This window comes from Catharus ustulatus, chromosome 14 (genome assembly GCF_009819885.2).
Source record: "Catharus ustulatus isolate bCatUst1 chromosome 14, bCatUst1.pri.v2, whole genome shotgun sequence".
Classification (NCBI taxonomy): Eukaryota; Metazoa; Chordata; class Aves; order Passeriformes; family Turdidae; genus Catharus; species Catharus ustulatus.
The window spans coordinates 15544432-15563845 of record NC_046234.1 but is presented as its reverse complement, the minus strand read 5'-3'; the positions used below and the strand labels follow the sequence as shown (position 1 = coordinate 15563845).

Here is a 19414-nt window from a genome sequence, read left to right as displayed (position 1 = left end):
CTCCCTGTTTTCCAGGGGAAGAATGGCCCCTTCAAGGAATGTTACTACGGGCACCTGAAGCAGTACAAGCTCACCAAACTCACTCCCTCCACAAGATACTCCCTGAGACTGGCTGCTAAAAACGACATTGGAATGAGGTAACCAGGAGCCCAGGGATACCAAATGATGGATTCCCCCCTGGATTCCATCAGCTACTGCTCACCCTTGTTGAAAATCTCCTCCCCAGTGGGTTCAGTGAGACGGTGACGTTCGGCACGGCCGGGGTGGTGCCGCCGGCCCCGGCGCCGCCCGCGCTGCTGGAAGCAGGAGTGACCTGGATGGCCCTGGCATGGAGCCCTCCTGCAGGAGGGGCCTTGGATGACTCCCTCACCTACAGCCTGGACATGGAGGAAGAGGGTTCTGTAAGTGCTGGGCTTTGTGTGGAAACTTCTTCATAGTGCTGAAATAAAAATGAACTTTTTTTGTAACTTCGATAAATGGTTGGAAGGTATTGCATGGAGATCGTGGCAGAGAGGGAAAGCATTGCAGGGAATTCATGGGAGGCAAAGCATTGCAGGGAATTCATGGCAAAGAGATAAAGAATTGCAGGGAATTCATGGTAGAGAGAGAAAGCATTGCATGGAATTCATGGCAGAGAGATAAAGAATTGCATGGAGATCATGTAGAGAGAGAAAGCATTGCATGGAATTCATGGCAGAGAGATAAAGAATTGCATGGAGATCATGTAGAGAGAGAAAGCATTGCATGGAATTCGTGGCAGAAAGAGAAAGAATTGCATGGTACTCATGTCAGAGAAAGCATTGCATGGAATTCATGGCAGAGTGAGAAAGCATTGCATGGAAGTTATGGCACTAAGAGAAAAAATTGCATGGTATTCATGGCAGAGAGAAAGAATTGCATGGAATTCATGACAGACAGAGAAAGAATTGCATGGAATTCATGGCAGAGAGAGAAAGAATTGCATGGAATTTGTGGTAGAAAGAGAAAGAATTGCATGGTACTCATGTCAGAGAAAGCATTGCATGGAAGTCATGGCAGAAAGAGAAAAAATTGCATGGTATTCATGGCAGAGAGAAAGAATTGCATGGAATTCATGGCAGAGAGAGAAAGAATTGCATGGAATTAGTGCTACAAAATACTGCATGGTATTCATGGCACAGAGATGAAATATTGCATGGAATCCATGGCAGAGATAAACTACTGCATGGAATTCATGGTAGAGATAAAATATTGTGTGCAATTCATGGCACAAAGTATTGTGTATAATTTATGGCTGAGAAATGAAGTTCAAGGTTTAAAAAAAAGTGATTTACCCACTCTGGATTTTGTTTTACCTTAAAAATCATTGCCTCTGTTCATCCTGATTTTCCCTCCTTGCCAGGGCTATGGATTCCAGCCCCAGTACAATGGGGATGAACTCTCATGCACTTTAAGAAACCTGAGGAGGAGTACATCCTATAAGTTCAGGGTTTGTACCTTACTTTGTTCCTAATTTCATGTGCTTTCCTGGGCTTTGGCATTTTCCATCAAATTTTTCAACTTTGTATGGAGACAGCAGGAATTCACCTGTTGTCCCAACAATTACCTGTTGTTAGAGGAGGATGTCCAATCTGGTTTTTTGCACCAGCTAATTTTGGTATAAATGGTTGTCTTTATTTTGGTTGGGATTTTAATAGAAGATTTTTTTTAATCACCTTAATGTCTTATCAACATAGAGTACTGTCACTAAATAAAGCATTTATTCTCTTCCCTGCTCCAACAGCTCTTTGCCTACAACAGTGAAGGAAAAAGCAGCCCCAGTGAGGTGGTGGAACACAGCACCAAACCTGACAGACCTGGAGCTCCAAGCAAACCTGTTGTGAAGGGCAAGATCCATCCCCACAGTGTGAGAGTCACGTGGGGTAGGTGCCTTGGGGTGTGGAAATCCTCTCTCTGATGAAATGAGAGGGAGCTCAGGCTGATGATTTATCTGCAGGTGTTGTTATTTCAGGGGAAGTACTTAACTTTACCCAAAAATGGTTAATTTTGATGCTGTGGTGTTGTTCATTCATTTCTGAGAAGCAGTTGTGATAATACCCTCTGGGTTTACTGTGATGTTTAAATAATTCTCATGTTGATTTAAAAAATAAGAGCTGATACTTGAAACTGGGAGTGTTTTCTCATTTATTCTTCTTGGCATAATCATGATTAATAATAGGAGGGAAATTGCTCTGAAAAATGTATTTTGAATAATTAAGTGCACTGATTTCTCTTGCTGGTTGACCTTTCTGTTTGAATAAATATGCAATTGTTCACTGGAAAAGCTGATAACAATGCCTGAATATTAAATCTTCTGTAACTGAAGGTGTTGATTTCTTTCAGAGCCCCCCAAGGATAATGGAGGATCAGACATTTCTAAATACTTTTTGGAAATCTCTGAGGCATCAGCTGGTAAGGAATGACCTTTGGGTACTAATACAGTACTCAGTCTCCATCCCTGGAGGTATTTAATTCACATTTATATGTGGGACATGGTTTAGACTTGGATTTTGGAGATGTTTTCCAACTTAAATGATGCTTTACTCCAGCAGTCACTCCTGATCTCACCCAGTGTGGTGTGTTGTACACATTCTCTGTATAACTGATCATTTCAGTTTAATTCTCTGGCTCAGTAATTGTGTGAGAGAATTTTCAGGTGGGGTTTTAGAAAGGTTTGAAAGGGTAAAGTGCTTTTCCTTCCCCCAGGAGGGAGGTGGGAGCCCATTTACAGCGGAGCCCAGCGGGAACACGTCTGTGACCACCTCAGACCTGGCACCTCCTACAGACTGCGCGTGTCCTGTGCCAGTAAAGGTGGGGACAGCCAGGTGAGCAACAGCAGCAGGGGAGAGGTGCTTCTGGAAACCATTTCTGTGCATGTTTGATCAATGCTTTATGTCTGTGCTCTGCAATGACCTGTGTCCCTGGCAGGCCTCTGATGTCACGACTGTCACGACAGCGGCCGTTCCCCCGGGCCCTTGTCCTGCCCCAGCCCTGGTGGGCAAAGCCAAGCCCAAGGAAATCACTTTGCAGTGGGGTAAGCACCAGAGCTGGAGTAAAACACTGCTCTGATTTCTGTCATCCACATCAAAAATCTATAGAACTCTTAATGGGGGGAAAAAAAAAAAAAGTAAAAATCTGGAGATGCTCTCCATGACCTTAGTTGTTTTGGGGGTTTGGGGTGGGGTTTTTGTTTTGTTTTTTGGGATTCTTTTTAAGAAGACCAAAGCTTCTGTCCATCTCTGGTAGTGAGACTTAAGCAGTGAGAAAGCTTCTTGTCCATGATTGACACCTGCTTGGCAATTTAAAAATCATCTCTTGTTTTCTTGCTGTTATGTCAGTGAATGAGATAAGCAAAAATTAATGAGAAGAAAACAGGGGAGATAAATGAGAAAACCCTGATGAAGGCCATCTTCTAAATATCATTACCTGGAGCGGGGAAAGCAAGCTTGATGAAGTGTTTCTGCTCAGATACATGACAAGAGAGTGCCCTAACTTAAGGAATTGAGAAATTAATAGGAAAATCCGTTCTCTTTTTGTTTGCCAGGCCCCCCAGCTGTGGATGGAGGCTCTGAGGTCACAGAGTATCTGCTGGAGATGGCCAGCTCAGAGCAGGAGGAGCACAGGGTGGTTTATCAGGGCCCAGCAGCTGAGTTTGGAGTGACCAACCTGCTCCCAGGGAGAACCTACAGCTTCTGGCTGCGGGCAGGGAACAAAGTGGGGGTGAGCACTGCACTCCCATCTCACTGCTTGCACACAAGGGACCAGTGATGCTGCTGAGGGGCTTCTGTAGCCTGTGCTGTGTGAGCCTCCTGGTGTTTGTGCCTTTGGAAATGTTGGGTGGGTTACCCCCAGCTCAGCCTCTGAGCAGTGTTGTGTGGGAGGGGAGAAGGGTGGGGTAAATGTCGGTGCCATAAAAATCTTTGTGAACCAGTCCCCAGCTGCTGCTGGAAGGCAGATCCCTGCTGGGGGAGGGAGGAGCTCAAGGAATCTGAAACTGAGCCCTGAACTCTGCTGTTTACTTCCCTGTCAAGTTCAAAATAGTTTTTCTTCACTTGCACATCAGTCCTTGCCGTGATGCTGTTGCTGTGTTCATGCAGTGTTGTTTCCCTGCAGTTTGGCCCCCACTCTGAGAAGGCAGAGTTTTGCACTGCTCCAGGACCCCCTGAGCAGTGCTGCAAACCCCTGATAACCTGCAAAAGTGCAACTTGTGCTGTGGTTTCATGGGAGGTAGGTGTTGATGGCTTCCAGTAGCACCCAAATTAGTGTTTGGCTTTTGGAATTGTAGTGACATATTTCTGATACACAGAAATGAGACAAGGAGTGTGTGTAGGGGTGGAATATTTTAAGCTCATTTCTTTATAGTTGTCTGTGTTGGGTTTGTAAACTTTGGGAGTTATTGCAGTCCTAACTGACAGACTGTATGGCATTTAATCCTCCTCATGGTGTGGTAGTTATTGTATTAAGTGGTGAGTCAAAATTCTGGTGTGAACTGTGGTGGTGTTAACAGCCACATATCACCTTTTAACTTAAAATCCCTTGGAACAGACCTCAGGTTTCAACCCCTGTGCTTCCCGAGGTTGGATTTGATATCTTGGAGGTGTTTTCCAACCTTTTCTGTGACTCTCACCCAGTGTGTCAGTGTAACAGAGCTCCCCCCTGGGCGCTGGGAGTGTGGAAGTGCCAGAGCTGAGCAGAATTTCTCCCTCACCCACAGAGCCCGGCGTGCAACGGAGCAGAAATCACCGAGTACAGGCTGGACTGGGGCCAGGTGGAGGGGTCCATGCACATCATCTACACTGGCCCCTGCCAGAGCTATGAGGTCAAGGGGCTCGCACCTGCAACCACCTATTACTGCAGAGTCCAGGTAGGAAAAGCCTTTTGGTGCCACTGGGTACTTGCAGTTTGGGGACAAACTCCAGCTAGGGAGGAATAAAGTCATGTGCTCATGAAATAGAAAAGGTAATTGAGAAAAACACTTCCTTTGTCCCCCAGTCCCTCCTCATCCCCTGAATCTGGAAGGGTTTAGATCCAGTCTGCTGTGAAATACCAAATTATTCAGGAGATTTTCCACTCTCTTCCACATTGCTTTAACAGCACACAGAAAGCTGTGAGAGCTGGGAGTGCCTGGTTGGAAAACAGGGATTTGGTAACTCCTGTGTGGTGTTTTTCAGGCTGTGAGTGCCAGGTCGGCACACAGGGATTTATTTGGTAATTCCTGTGATGTTTTTCAGGCTGTGAACGTGGCTGGGGCGGGGCTGTTTGGGGACACCGGAGTGGTGACCACGCCCCCGTCGGTGCCCGCAGCCGTGGCCGTGCTCCACTTACTTGAAGAGGATCAGATGGAAATTTCCCCTCCTTTCTCCACGTGCCTTGCAATCCAGTGGGAAGAACCCTGCTGCCACGGGGCAGAGATCACAGGGTACAACATCGAGTATGGGGAGAAGCAGCTGGTCACTGTGGGGAGAAACACAACCCATGTCCTTGAGAATCTGCTGCCTGACACCCTGTACAGGTAAGAATTATTCTGAAATCACATTCATAGAATTTAAAAGTCCTTTGAGGGGAGCACTTTAAATTTTTGGAGCAGTTTTTCATGCAGCTTAGAGACTATTTGCCTAATTCATCCTGCAATTCCAAAAAAACCTCCTTAAATTCTCACATCCAGACTCCAACCATGACATTCACAGCACTGAGATCATGGTTGGAGTTAAGGTTCACATTCTGTCTCAAAGCCAAGACTTTCAGGTTTCTGGGTTTAGAATTTTTCATTGGGATGCTCAGGTGTGTGGACAGATAAGAGCAGAGCAGGGGGTTCCTGTGACCTCAGCCTTGGTTAAAGCTGAGTTCAGATTTCATTTCTAACTGCATCTTCATTGCTTTACTGTTTGGAATTACACTCTGTACACCTTTTAGCTCTTGCTTTGTTACCCAGCACTTTTCCTGACCATGTGCTGCTCTCTCCCATTCCCAGGATCAGGGTCCAGGCCATCAACTGCCTTGGAGTTGGTCCTTTCAGTCATTCCATGAAAGCCAAAACCAAACCACTACCTCCTGACCCTCCCCACCTGGAATGTGTGGTCTTCAGCTACCAGAGCCTTAAACTGAAATGGGGAGAAGGGCCCAGCAGAGCTTTAATTCCCAACCCTACTCAGTTCAACCTGCAGATGGAGGACAGGTTTGGCAGGTGAGACCGTTAAGGATCTTGTGGTTTTATCTCTTCATGTCAAGTTTTTAAGGGGTTTTATGTTATTCTCCCTTCTGTTTGCACCACTGAGTCGTTTGGGCATCCCAGAGTTTGCCCTTTTGCAGTTTTGCATCTCCCATCTTTCAACCAGAAATTATATCAACAACTTCTGCTTATAAGCAGTAAGTACTACTTCAAGAACAAATACCTTACCAGCATCCTGTGCTGGCAGGGCTATTTTTGGACATTCTAAAAGATACCAAAAAAAAAAGGAGTTGACCAGCTGTTATTTAACTGGAAATTTCAATTTATTTTGGATATTTAAGGGTTGTCCTCTTGATTCAGAGGAGTTGGGCCCTGCAACCTCAGTGGGAAGAAACCTGGGACACTGGGAATGCAGCATCACAGCTTTGTCCTTAACTCAAATCCCAGTGTTTCAGGTCTGATGCTGCCCTGCACATGGTGATTCCTGGCTAACTGTGTGTGTGCTCTGTGTCCCCCAGGTTTGTGACAGTCTATAATGGTCCCTGTCACACGTACAAGGTGCAGAGGCTCAGTGAATCCACCACGTACCATTTCCGCATCCAGGCGTACAACGACGCTGGGGAAGGAGCCTTCTCAGAGGTCTGTGCTTTCACCACCACCAAATCTCCACCTGCACCTCTCAAAGGTGAGCTGGCACTGCCCTGCTCTTGGAACCCTGGAAACTTTTGGGTTTTCTGTGCTAACAGGCACTCTCCCCTGCTTTTGACCTGAAACTTCCAAAACTGAGTGATGGAACTGGGATCGCCAGTGTGGAGTTTGAATAGAAGTGTGTAATTCACATGGTGGAAAACTCTGAATTTATAATTTTAGAATAGAGTAATATATAGAAAACAAGATGGAGGTTTTAGGGCACCTTCTTCTTCATGGCTCTGGGTGGTACTTTTGTAATTGGATAGAAAATTTTGCATTGGGGGTCACGGGTGATTGGTGATTGGGTTAAAAGTAAAAATAATTTAGGTGTCTGTTCTTAATTGGACAGATTGGCCCTTAAAAGGCCTTGTAGAGAGAGAGATACATCTCCATTTTTAGTTTGTTAGCTAGAAGTGCTGTAGAACTCACTGTGACATAGATAAGAATTAATAAACATCTGAGTTTGAACACAAAACACCTTCTCTCGAGCTCTTAGTCCTGACTCTGGCAGAGAGAAAAAGATAAAACAAAGATAATTCACAATACCCTGGCAACTTCTGCAAGTCACTGGTGGGCAGGATTGAATCCTCCAGCCTGACCCTCAGCCTGTCTTTGCAGGCACAGACACAAACTCCTCTGAGGGGCTTTGGGTGTGAAAAGGGCTCTTTCGTTGTCATCAGCTCCTGCACTGCAGCTCTCCCAGCCCTGGCCTGAGCACTCCCACCTTTGCTCTGACATTTTACTGGGTTATCCATCAAAGTTCCAGCAGAGTGCAGGCAAATGAGGGCACAGTTAATTCCTCTGGTCTTCACTTTTTAACATGGACATTAAAGGTCACTGTGAAGGTCAGAGTGCTGAGTGCCTGCAGCAAAATTAATTGAACCGTGGTTAGAACATCATTTCAGCTCTGCACATGGACAGAAATGCTACTGCTCTCTGCAGACATCATGGGCTCACCCTGGCAGCTTGAAAAGACCAACAAGAGTAATCTAATTATCATTTTTTAAGCTCCTCTCATCAAAAAGAAAGAAATCTTAATTGCTTTAAGTTACTGGAATGAGTTACCTCTGAGCATGACAGCTGTACATTTATACAGACCATTGTTCTTTTTTTAAAACACCAACAAATCACTTTATTTTGCAGCACCCAAAGCGATTCAGCTGCAAGAAAACACTTTTGAAATCACATGGGAGCCTCTACAGCCGATGAAAGGAGATTCCATTGTTTACATCCTTCAGCTTGCTGCTGGCAGAGAGTTTGATCAGGTACCTTTCATGCAGCACCAGGAACATGAGGGGTTTTGACTGGGAAAAATTATTACAAAAAAAATATGTGCATATTTCTTGTGGAGGGTGAAGGAGCTTTAAAGAAGAAAATGCAAGATGATTTTTCTCTCCTTTCTGAACCTCCCATCCTAGGAGAGCCCTCACTGTGGGGTGTGGCAGGAAACTTAAATAAATGGTGAATTTTCCAGAGATTTAAGCTGTGATTTTATGAATCTGGAGAGAGGAGAGGAGATCAACTCCAGTTCCAGATGCTGAGTGAGATGTTGTAGGAGAATTCTTTGTAAGGATAATGCAGAAGGCAAACTTTCCCAATAAATTACCAGGAAGTGGAGACAGCTTTACCTGCCCAGTGAGGGTGGGAGTTACAAAAGTGGGCTGGCTAATTGAGAGTAAGTTGCAGTTGCAGCTTGAGACTCAGAGTGTGCTGGCTGTGCTGTGAGGAGGAAGGGACATGTGGTCATGCAAGGGACAGACAGGTAGGAAGATGATGTGTGAGGGACAGACAGGATTTGGCTGCGGGGTAAGAGACAGCTTGGACTTGAGCCAGTCGTGCAGAAGGAAGAAGGAAACTTGCAGAGAGGATAGAAGGAGTCAGTACTGTGTCAGAAAAGGAGTCAGTGCTGTGTGAGCTGCTTGTTAGAAGAGGAGTCAGAGCTGTGTGAAGCTGCCAGTGAGGGAAGGAGTCAGAGTTGCTGAGAGAAGTTCAGTGAAAGAAGGCATGAAAGGTTTTTGATAAAAGGCTCCTGTTGGTGCTCCTCTGTACCTGATAGCTCTGAGGAGCTCGTGGCTGACGTGGCTCTGTCTCCCGCAGGTGTACAAGGGCCCCGAGCCGTGCTTCCGGCTGCCGGCGGCGCAGACGAACTGTGAGTACCGCGCGCGCGTCTGCGCCGGCCGCCAGTGCCACGACCTGCCGGGCTGCCCCGAGCTCTACGGCCCCTACAGCCCCAGCGCCGTGTTCTGCTGCCAGCGCCGGGAGCCGGGCCCTGCCGCCGCCCCGGCCGGCGCCGAGCTGGCGCAGAGCGGGAAGCGGCTGCACGAGGAGCGCGTCATCGCCATCGCGCTGCTCTGCGGCTTCGCCGTGGTCGCCATCCTCTTCGCCGTGGTCATCCAGTACTTTGTCATCAAGTAGGGCAGAGCTGGCCGTGCTCAGCTGTCTGTACAGAGCTCTCTGGGGTATTTATGGGTAGTTCAATGAAATCCTAGCTGGGAACCCCTCACTCCGTGCGTTCCCACTCCTGCTGCTGGCGAGGCTGGCGAGGCAGATCCTTTCCAAATGCTGGACACAGATTTCCTGTGGGTGATCCTGGGGTCTCTGCAATCAGGGTGAGCTGTCAGAGAGCAGCAGCCTTACAGTGCACACTGAGGGGGTGTGCACACTCCTCTCTCCCCATCCCAGGCACTTGGAGAGGGAAGGCTTTGCTAGAACAGTCCTTTCCCAGCACCACCAGAGCAGCAGGAGGCGGTGGCTGTTCCGTCAGGTCTCGCTGTAGTTTGATATCCATGAAATCCAGCAGCACAAGTGCTTGAGCTTAGAGCAGAACTGCAGAGCCTACTAGAGCATACCACATTTACTAGACTGTAGAAGGAAAGCAGAATATTGACTTAGTGATATTACTACTTTACAGTTATTTTAATACTTGGGATTCAGTAATAATCATTTCAAGTGTTGGAGTAGAGGGTGCCAGGGTTTTTTAGGGTTTTAATCCAAACCAATGCCAGCAGGACGTGGCACTCGGCCGGGATGCCCAGGAAAGCTCTGCCCGGAATGTTCCTGCTGTCCTGAGCAGCTTTGGCCCAATCCACATTTCACTCTCAGTGCCTGAGAGAAAAGTAATTCCCTGTGCAGCGTGCTCAGAACAGCACAGGAGTTGTCTTTAAGGAGAAAGAGTGCATTTATGATAAATGTTACACTATTTGGCTCAAACTGAGCAAATGTTTTTTGTACTATTATTAACCTAAAAAATAAAAAAGTTCAGCCTGCTTTGGGTGCCCTTCTAACTTAACCCCAACGAGCAAATTGTACGTGAGAGAACTCTTTTTAGATAACGTTTATACGATGTTTTAAACTTGCTATCCCAGTGGTAGCAGCTTCACATTCCATGGTTTTCCTGTTGGGAATGTTCAGCCTGCTATGAACTTGTCTGAAACTCGTCCTGGTCGGCTGGGGGATATTTTTGTGGACACTGTGCACTACATTTGACTGTCGTGTTCCATCTGCTTGTGGGTCCCTGAGGAGGAGCCTGGCAGCTCCTGGCTCCGTTAGATCAAAGCTTCTGAAAGTTGGAACTCACAAATTTCCAATGTTTCAGGCTGGGTCTTGCCAAGAGCATTTGGAACATGCCACAGAATGGTAGATTTAAGGTATTTTGCAAAGTCTGTGGCTCCACTTTGGCCATCAGAGCGATGCACTTGTGGGTGGGAGGGTGGATGTGACAGAGCTACAGGCGATGTGTTTCCAGTAATTAATTAATCACTTTTAAGGGTCTTTCTCCTACAGCAGTTGAGGAATAACGTTGTGTTAGAGTTTTGAGGCATTGTGTTGTATTTCAGATGTGGAAAACCTAAATTATGACCTAGTATCACTTAATCCTCTTCACAGTAGATTGATGGTGCAATCTGAAATTCATCTTTTCAAAACGTACTCTTCATTTTTGTACTCTATTTATTTTGATTAAAAGTCCTGGAAAGAAAAAAAACATGTATGTTTGAATGTATTGTTCTACTTGTAGCAGAACTTTAAGTTAATCATTTATTATATCATAGAAATCTCTCCCTCCAGTGTCAGAGTTTTATACAGATATTAGTCTCTAGTTTGCAGAAGAGTTTACAATCTGTCTTTATTTTCCTCATAGTCTCCCTTTAGCAGATAAACTGCCTGCAGCAAATCTCTGTTGCCAAAGGGTTCTTTCTTAACTCCTTAGAACCAACTTGTAGAGGTTTATTTGGCAATAATAGTCCTGAAATTAGGATTGCAGAGTAAATACTAACAAGTCACCACTGCTAAAAAATGAAATCGAATCCTTTTGTAATTGCCACAAAATGCTCATATTTTCAGAAAATATCCGGGATTTTTACTGCAATATGGATTTTCCATCAGCTGTTGTCCATTCCAGAAGGATGTACCCTCGTGGCATTAATGTATTTTAGGTATCTTCAGTTTTCTTGTATTGTCATTTTTGAGGTATCTCAAACGTATGTTAAAGCTGCCATGCATTGTATTACTAAATTGTAACTATCAAATAGATAATATATTTAATACAGCCAATAAATAATACAAATGTATTCAAATTTGACTCCGAGCTCCTGTGGTTTTGTGGGATTTGTTCTCTCTTGTGTCGTGTAATTTAATGCTCAGTGACATCAAGAGCTGAATTCACTGGGGACCCTTGGAATATCACTTCCATTTCTTCTCACACTGCAGGAAGGACCTGCAGCTCCCAGGTGAGGTAGAACAGTTCTTTGATACTGGAGAATGAATAATTTGGGCCTGATAACCAATTTTCTGTCATTTTGTGTTGACTCAGGGCCTTTCCCCCTTGAGCTCTTCCCCAGTGTTTGCTGCTGAGTGTGGAATTGCCTTAATCATGTGATGAAGGTAAGATGGGAAAGCTGGACACTCAGCCTGGATAAACTTTCCACTTCAGGAATAATCAGGGATGAGGAGCTGGAAAACGCTGGGGTGGAGGAGGCAAGGGGAGTGGGGAGTCCCAAAAACTGGAAGCACAGGGCCAAAGGGAGCAGGGACATCCAGCACAGGATGTGTCCTGTCACAGTCCCCAGAATTCCTCCAGAACCCAGGAATGGGGCTCTAGCAGGAGTGAGAGGTGTCAGCTACAGAACAAACCTCCCCCTCCTTGGAGCTGGCTCAAAAGTCAGTTTTGTGGAGCCAAATAGTGTGGGATTGGTGCTGGAAAGGTCAGAGCTGAGCACAGGCACTGCTTTGTCCAGCAAATTGCAGATCTGACGTTAGGGAGATTCCTGCTGCCCTTTCCAAGAGGCAGAAGCTCTGGCTGGGGTTGTTCTTGCAGATTTGGACACCTCCCAACAAGAAAAGCTGTCTTTGTGCCAGGGCCCTGTGTGCCTGCACACCTCAGCAAATCCTGTCTGGGGAGAACTTCCCAGAGAAACTTCATAGAATCATGGAATAAATTGGGAACGACCTTAAAGCTCATCTTATTCCACTCCCTGCCAGGCAGGGACACCTTCCCCTATCCCAAGTTGCTCCAAGCCCTGTCCATCCTGACCTCGAACACTTGCAGGGATTTGAGATTTATGGGATTTAAATCCTGCACTGTGAGCAGAGCCACGTGCCCAGGCTGTGCTCCCAATTTCTCCAACAGATGATTCCCAGCTGGCCAGCAGCTGCCTGGGAGGAATGACCCGCGGCAGACGGAGGAGTCGGCGCCGGGCCAGGACACACCATGACCCCATTTCCTGTTTTCTGATGCTCAAAACAACCCCAGTGTCTGAGCAGAGGGGAAGGGTGGCTGCTCCTCCATTGGGCCAGCGTGTGGTGCCCATGGAATGTGTCCTTCTGTGTTTATCCTGGAGAAAATGAGAATCCAGGGGAGCTTCTGGCTCTGCACAGGTCCCTGCCAGGAGGGCTCTGCTCCCAGGGAACAGGGACAGGAGGAGAGGAAACAGCCTCAAGCTGTGCCAGGGCAGGGTTAGATTTGACATGAGCAGGAATTTCGTCATGGAAAAGGTTGTTAACCATCAGAACTGCCCAGGGAGGTGCTGGAGTCCAAGGAAGGAGTGGAGGTGGCACTGGGCTGGTGACACAGAGGGGTGAACTCGATGGCCTTGGAGGGCTTTTCCAGCCTCAGGGATCCAGCACGACTGTGCCCCACAGGACTGTCCATGGGGAGAAGCATCCATGGCCAGGAAGGCGTTTGTGGCCCTGGGGACAGGTGGCTGCCCTGTGGGAACTCTCCCTGTCTTCTACTGCTGCTTTCCTCCCAGAAATCCTGCAAGTAGCTCCTGGTTGTGCTTCCCAGAGTGGAAAATCAGCTGTGGGCAGGTGGAGAAGGTGGCACAGAGGGGGCAGAAGAGTCAGAGGGTGGCACAGAGGGTTTAGGAATAAATCCCAAGCCCCACAGACTTGCAAACTATAATTTTCTTTCCTACCTCAGGAACAAATGTGCTGAACCCATGTGCTGAGTTCCAGCCTGATCCCAGCCTGTGGAAGAGCTCCTCTCCCCCCCTTTCCTAAAATAAGAGGAAAGAAAAGTGGAATTTGTTTGTTGTCTAAGGTCAGTGTCTGGAATTCCTCCTCCCTCCTTCCTCCCAGGATGTTTTTGTGTAACGCGCTCTGACTCATGGAAGTCAAATGACTTGGCCTCAGCGCTGCCTCAGCACAGGAATTTTGGCACAGGAATTCTGTGCCTGCCCCTTGTGCTGGGTCAGGGTTTTCCAGCTCCTCCAGGCTCTGCCAGAGCCGTGGGGCTGCTCCTGTCCCCCAGGCCGTCCCCAGCACCCCCAAACCCAAGGCAGGGCTGGGGTTGTCCCCATCCAGGAAGGTTCTGGGTGCTTTCCTGGCTGTGGATGGGGCACCTGAGCTGCTGCTGGAATGGATCAGAGTGTTGTAAATACATATTATGGTATTGGTTTTTCACAAATATTAAAGTGAATATTGTATGTGTAGTGTTAAAATAGTATATAATTTTCTTTAAGAGCAACATAAGCTGATAAAGTATCTTTATAGTAAGTGAACTACCTACTTAGTTAAATAACACCCAAACACCTGCTGCTGATAGACCAGTTACCAGCTGTGACCATCTATAAAAATTAAAAACCACAACTCAAATTAAGACTGATACAAAAAATAAATTAAAACCACAGCCAAAAAACATGCATACTCTAAAAAAGCAGACTCAAGAAGTAACCATGTAAAATAGTTCTTAGAATATATAAAATAGTTTATAAAAATGTTTTAAAATGTGTAATAAGTGTATAAATATGCAATGAGCTGATAAATTTAAAGAGTGTCTCCAAAACAGCAGGTGTGCTCTTAACTAAATGCCAAGCACCCAGCCCTTATAACCTTTTGCTTTATTTTATTTGTCTGTTGTTGTCTTTCATTAAACCTTTTAAAATCTACCAGAAAAGTGAACCTCATTTTTCACAAGAGGAGCAGCTCTTGGTGTCTCCATCTCTGAGGAATTGGGATGGGAGTCCCCAGCGCCTCCTCTTCCTCCAGGCCTGGCTGCAGTGGCACCATCCCAGATTTTAACAACACACTGCAACTGCTCCTGGAACATTGCTGATGGCCTGCTGGACAAAATCGCAACAAAACTTTATTTTTGGTTCTGTTTTGCCTCAGAAAGTGAGAAACTTTGACTAAACTCACATGGAATGTGCTCTAAATGGCTTCCAAATCCAGTCAGCTGTCATGAAAACCAGCTTTAAAAAGCTTTTAAATTTGCTTCCAAAACAGTGGGAACACACCGCCATTTTTAGTTTATCCTGGGAATGCTGGCAATTTAAAAAGTGGCTTCAGAGCTGTTAATGAAATAACAAAACATCCCCTCCTGCCTCACCACAGGCCAAATGGGGGTACTGAGCTGCAGCAGGGGGAGCAGGAAAACAATCACTTGAATCCAGCAGATTGGTCTGTGCATCAGTTGGCCTACATGAATATTTATAGTAAAATCAATTCCCGCCTTGCCAGGCCGCGTCTCCATGGTAACCCCGCTAGGCCGCGTCTCCATAGCAACCCCGCTAGGCCGCGTCTCCATAGCAACCCCGCCAGGCCGCGTCTCCATAGCAACGAGCCCGCCCGGCCGCCGTAGCCGCGCCCTTGTGTCACATGACCGGAAGCGATGGAGGCGGCCAAGATGGCGTCTCCCAAGAGCGCCCCTAAAGACGCGCAGGTACCGCGGGGTCCGGGGGGATCCGGGCGGGACCGGGAGGTACCGGGGGGCTCGGGGGGCTGAGCGGTGCTGAGCGGTGCCTGTGTGCCCCCCGCAGGTGATGGCGCAGATCCTCAAGGACATGGGCATCACCGAGTACGAGCCGCGCGTCATCAACCAGATGCTGGAGTTCGCCTACAGTAAGCGGGGCCGGGCGGGAAGTGCGCGGGGAACCCCGGGGGGAGCAGGGAAGTGTTGTGTGGAGCAGGGAGTGCTCTGTGAATCCGTGTTTGTGCGGGGGGTCCCCGTCAGACTCGGTGACCGTGGAGATATTTTCCAGCTGTAATTCTGTGACTCTTTAAAAGTAATCACAAATCGCAGGATAGTTTGGGCAAGGACACCTTGCACTGTCCCAGACTGCTCCAGCCTGGCCTTGGACACTTCCAGGGATCCAGGGGCAGCCACAGCTCCTCTGGGCACCCTGTGCCAGGCCCTGGCAGGGAGGAATTCCTTCCCGTTATCCCATCCAGCGCTGCCCTCGGGCAGTGCGAGCAGTACCCGCCAGAGCCAGCCGGGATGGGGGTGAGGATGGGGATGGGGAGCATTTAATTTAACCCAGAGCCTGTTTCCCTCAGGATACGTGACCACGATCCTGGAGGACGCCAAGATCTACTCGAGCCACGCCAAGAAGTCGAGCGTGGACGCGGACGACGTGCGCCTGGCGATCCAGTGCCGCACCGACCAGTCATTCACATCGCCCCCGCCCCGCGATGTCAGTGCCGGGCATGGGCGGGGCGGGGCGGGCCGGGACACGGGGATGAGGCTGGGACACAGGGATATCACTGGGACACAGGGATGAAGGCAGGAGAGAAGGATGTGTCTGGGACACGGGAATGAGGGCAAGACACAGGGATGTCACAGGGATGTCTCAGGGATGTCACCAGGACACAGGCATGAGGGCGGGACACAGGGATGTCACGGGGATGTCACCAGGACACAGGGATGTCAGTGGGACACAGGGATGTCACCAGGACACAGGAGTATGGCCAGGACACAGGGATGTCACAGGGATGTCAGTGGGACACGGGGATGTCACAGGGACACAGGGATGTCACCAGGACACAGAGATGTCTCAGGGATGTCAGTGGGACACGGGGATGTCAGTGGCACACGGGTATGGCCAGGACACAGGGATGTCACAGGGATGTCACCAGGACACGGGGATGTCACAGGGACACAGGGATGTCACCAGACACAGGGATATCTCAGGGATGTCACAGGGACACAGGGATGTCAGTGGGACACAGGGATGTCTCAGGGCTGTCAGTGGGACACGGGGATGTCACAGGGATGTCAGTGGGACACGGGGATGTCACCAGGACACAGGGATATCTCAGGGATGTTTCCATGTCTCTGCAGTTCCTGCTGGACATCGCCCGCCAGAAGAACCAGACGCCGCTGCCGCTGATCAAGCCGTACTCGGGCCCGCGGCTGCCGCCCGACAGGTACTGCCTGACTGCCCCCAACTACCGCCTGAAATCCCTGCAGAAGAAGGTGAGGATTGCTCAGGGGCTGGGGATTCACCCCTGGGGGGTTGGGAGTGCTGTGCAATTCCAGTTTGCCACACCTCTGAAAGGTGGGGGTGAATATTGGCCTGTGCGTGACAGCTCGGAGGTGTCCAGGCTGGATTTGTAAATGTTGGTTGGTTGATTTGAAATGTAAATTTTAAAATAGGGGAAAATTTAAAATATGGGAATATTGTAGTATTAAAGAAATACTGCAGAATCGTTGAGCACTCCAGGATCAGCAAATCCAACCTGTGCCCAATCCCCACCAGAGCACTGGGGGCCATTCCAGTCATTCCCTGGACACCTCCAGGGATGGGAGCTCCAACCCTGGGCAGCCCCTTCAATGCCTGACCACCCTTTCCATGAAGAAATTCCTCCTGATATCCAGGAGGAACTCTCAGGTTTAATGTTAAGTTGCCAGAGGCACAAGTCAGGATTTGGTGTGGATATTAAAGAGTATAGAAATACTCCACCTCAGTTGTTTCTGCTTTAAAGGGAAAATATTTCCTTTGCTGGGAAGCCCTGAATGCCTCAGTGAGGGGATACTTTCCTGTTGATTCCAGACCTTTCCCTGATTCCCTGGTTTCTTCCCACAGGTCTCCTCCACAGCAGGCAGGATCACAGTCCCTCGCCTGAGCGTGGGCGCCGTGAGCAGCAGGCCCAGCACTCCCACTTTGGGTAGGAATCAGCTCCACAGGGGATTCCCACCTTCATTCCAGGAAGGAAAAATAAAGAGAAATCATTTAAAACACTTTTCATTCCCTCTGAGGGAATGTTCAGGAATGCCTGACCTTATATTGTTTGACAGCATCAGAAAGTTAATTTCATTAATTAATCTTTATTATACAATAACATTTAAACAAAAATGCATTGCACTGTTCTATATTTGTGATAAATTCTTTATTTAAGGGCCCAAGAACTTCACCTAAATTTAGGGTTGTTTTCCCCAATGTCAGTATGATGCTGAATTAAATAGCCCTGGGAAAGATCCATTTTTAAAAGAATCTTAAAATTTAGAGCTGTACACTTAAAATCGTGTGTGTTTATAGTCTGGAATTCTGTAGATGTGGCAAAATGTGCAGCTCTGCCTGGAAATCTGACTCCTTATATCTGCTGTCTTTGTGTTCCTGTGCTTAATAACGAGTTCCACTTGGGAGGGAGTTGTGGGAGTGTTTGTGGGTTTATTTTGATTTGTTTTGTGTTGATTGCAGGTACCCCCTCAGCCCAGACTGTGTCGGTGTCAGCCAAGGTGGGAGCGCCGGTGTCGCTGGCGGGGCAGCGCTTCACTGTCCAGATCCCATCCTCACAGCCTGCTGGCAAGTCAGGTATTCCTGGGGTTCCTGGGATGGAAACAGGGTAACCACAGAGCCACAGGCTGCTTGCCTTGGCATCCATGGACAGAGACACCCTCCCTGCTGCTGCAAGCTGCCCTGGAACACCTGGGGCAGCCACAGCTGCTCTGGCCAAGCTGGTGTGGGAATTTCCAGGAGCTTCCAGTGTTAATTCCCATTCCCAGCCAGAACATCACCATCCTGGGCAGCTCCCTCCCACCCTGGCTCCTGGTTCCCTCTCCCCCTTGTATTCTCACCCCCCCAGCATTTCCCCATCCTCCCTCTTGGGATGAACCCCCCGGAACATTCCGGCAGCACAGCGCTTTATGAGCCTGGAATAACTCAGGGATTGCTCCAAAGCTTTCAGTGAACCCTTCCCATGCTTCCCACAGCCACTCCCACCACCCCCACGGTGCAGAACGTCCTGATCAACCCTTCCCTGATCGGCCCCAAGAACATCCTGATCACCACCAACATGGTCCCGCCCGGCGCCGCCGACCCCAACCCGCTCAAGAGGAAACACGAGGACGACGACGACTACGACGCCTTGTGAGGGCCCACAGCCCTGCCCGTGGGATTCATGGAGCTCTGCCTGTGGGATTCATGGAGCTCTGCCCATGGGATTCATGGAGCTCTTCCTGTGGGATTCATGGAGCTCTGCCCATGGGATTCATGAGCTCTTCCTGTGGGATTTTTAGAGCTCTCCCCATGAGATTTATAGAGCCCTTCCCATGGGATTTATAGAGCTCTTCCTGTGGGATTTATGGAGCTCTTCCCATGGATTTCACACAGACTCCAGAGGGTGGGAATGGGTGGGAAGGCCCCGTTTGGGCCTCGGGAGTGTGGAAATAAAGTGGAGAGTTTTTTTTAACTGTTCATATTTATGTATTTCTATATAAACAGAACTATATGATTCCCTCTCTTGTTACACTCTGAAAATATTTTATATTTGTGTTTACAAACAGTCACATCAGATACTCATTTCCATTTATAACAGCACCTCCTACAGAACAATTCCAGCAGGGTTTGGAGCTGCCCTGTTATTGGCACTTTATTGATTATTGGAATAACTGCTCTGGGTATGGGCTGTGCTGCTAGAGCAGGACATTATTTCTGTCTTGGTTTGAAGGTCTGCTAAGGAAAGCAGGAGCCTGTCTTGAAATGGAAAAATTCAAATCCTCTCCCTCCAAATTATTATAATTTTGAAATTAAGGATCTCTCAGTCCAGGGGCCAGGGGGATTTTTGCCAGGAATTCTGCCCTGTGAGGGTGGTGGGGCCCTGGCACAGGTGCCCAGAGAAGCTGTGGCTGCCCCATCCCTGGGAATGTCCAAGGCCAGGCTGGACAGGGCTTGGAGGAGCCTGGGAGGGTGGAAGTGGATGAGCCTTAAGTTCCCTTCCAACCCAAATCCTGGGATACCAACAGGCACATAAAGAGTCTCAGGGAATCAGCCCTTTGCACATCCCAGGGAAGGGCTGGGTCACCACCAGTAGCTGTAGAGG

General features: G+C 48.2%; 2 protein-coding genes across 3 annotated transcripts in view; both read left to right on the top strand.

The window, feature by feature from the left end:
• Positions 1-11456, top strand: part of LOC117002872 (fibronectin type-III domain-containing protein 3a-like) — a 39038-nt gene extending 27582 nt beyond the window's left edge. For both annotated transcript variants that reach the window (XM_033072379.2, XM_033072380.2), the window contains exons 13-27: positions 16-137; positions 227-401; positions 1382-1468; positions 1763-1901; positions 2362-2430; positions 2725-2843; positions 2947-3052; positions 3563-3738; positions 4132-4245; positions 4733-4882; positions 5250-5530; positions 5990-6202; positions 6706-6872; positions 8021-8142; positions 8975-11456. In XM_033072379.2, coding sequence (XP_032928270.1) covers positions 16-137; positions 227-401; positions 1382-1468; positions 1763-1901; positions 2362-2430; positions 2725-2843; positions 2947-3052; positions 3563-3738; positions 4132-4245; positions 4733-4882; positions 5250-5530; positions 5990-6202; positions 6706-6872; positions 8021-8142; positions 8975-9292 — 2358 coding nt within the window. In that variant the 3' untranslated portion in view covers positions 9293-11456. The remainder of the gene's footprint in view (positions 1-15; positions 138-226; positions 402-1381; positions 1469-1762; positions 1902-2361; positions 2431-2724; positions 2844-2946; positions 3053-3562; positions 3739-4131; positions 4246-4732; positions 4883-5249; positions 5531-5989; positions 6203-6705; positions 6873-8020; positions 8143-8974) is intronic.
• A 3519-nt stretch (positions 11457-14975) lies between these two features.
• TAF9B (TATA-box binding protein associated factor 9b) lies at positions 14976-18731 on the top strand. The gene is made up of 7 exons (XM_033072375.2): positions 14976-15035; positions 15133-15214; positions 15650-15786; positions 16434-16568; positions 17179-17260; positions 17794-17907; positions 18306-18731. The coding sequence occupies exons 1-7, from the start codon at positions 14985-14987 to the stop codon at positions 18464-18466; spliced, it is 762 nt and encodes a 253-aa protein (XP_032928266.1). The 5' UTR covers positions 14976-14984; the 3' UTR covers positions 18467-18731.
• The last annotated feature ends 683 nt before the right edge of the window (positions 18732-19414 follow it).

What these genes read in the sequence shown, in the direction of transcription:
- TAF9B (XM_033072375.2), top strand. Translation starts at nt 14,985, where the DNA reads ATGGAGGCGGCCAAGATGGCGTCTCCCAAGAGCGCCCCTAAAGACGCG. An exon ending in GCCCAGCACTCCCACTTTGG is followed by an intron (nt 17,261 to 17,793) that starts GTAGGAATCAGC and finishes TGTTGATTGCAG; the next exon opens with GTACCCCCTCAGCCCAGACT. An exon ending in ACAGCCTGCTGGCAAGTCAG is followed by an intron (nt 17,908 to 18,305) that starts GTATTCCTGGGG and finishes TGCTTCCCACAG; the next exon opens with CCACTCCCACCACCCCCACG.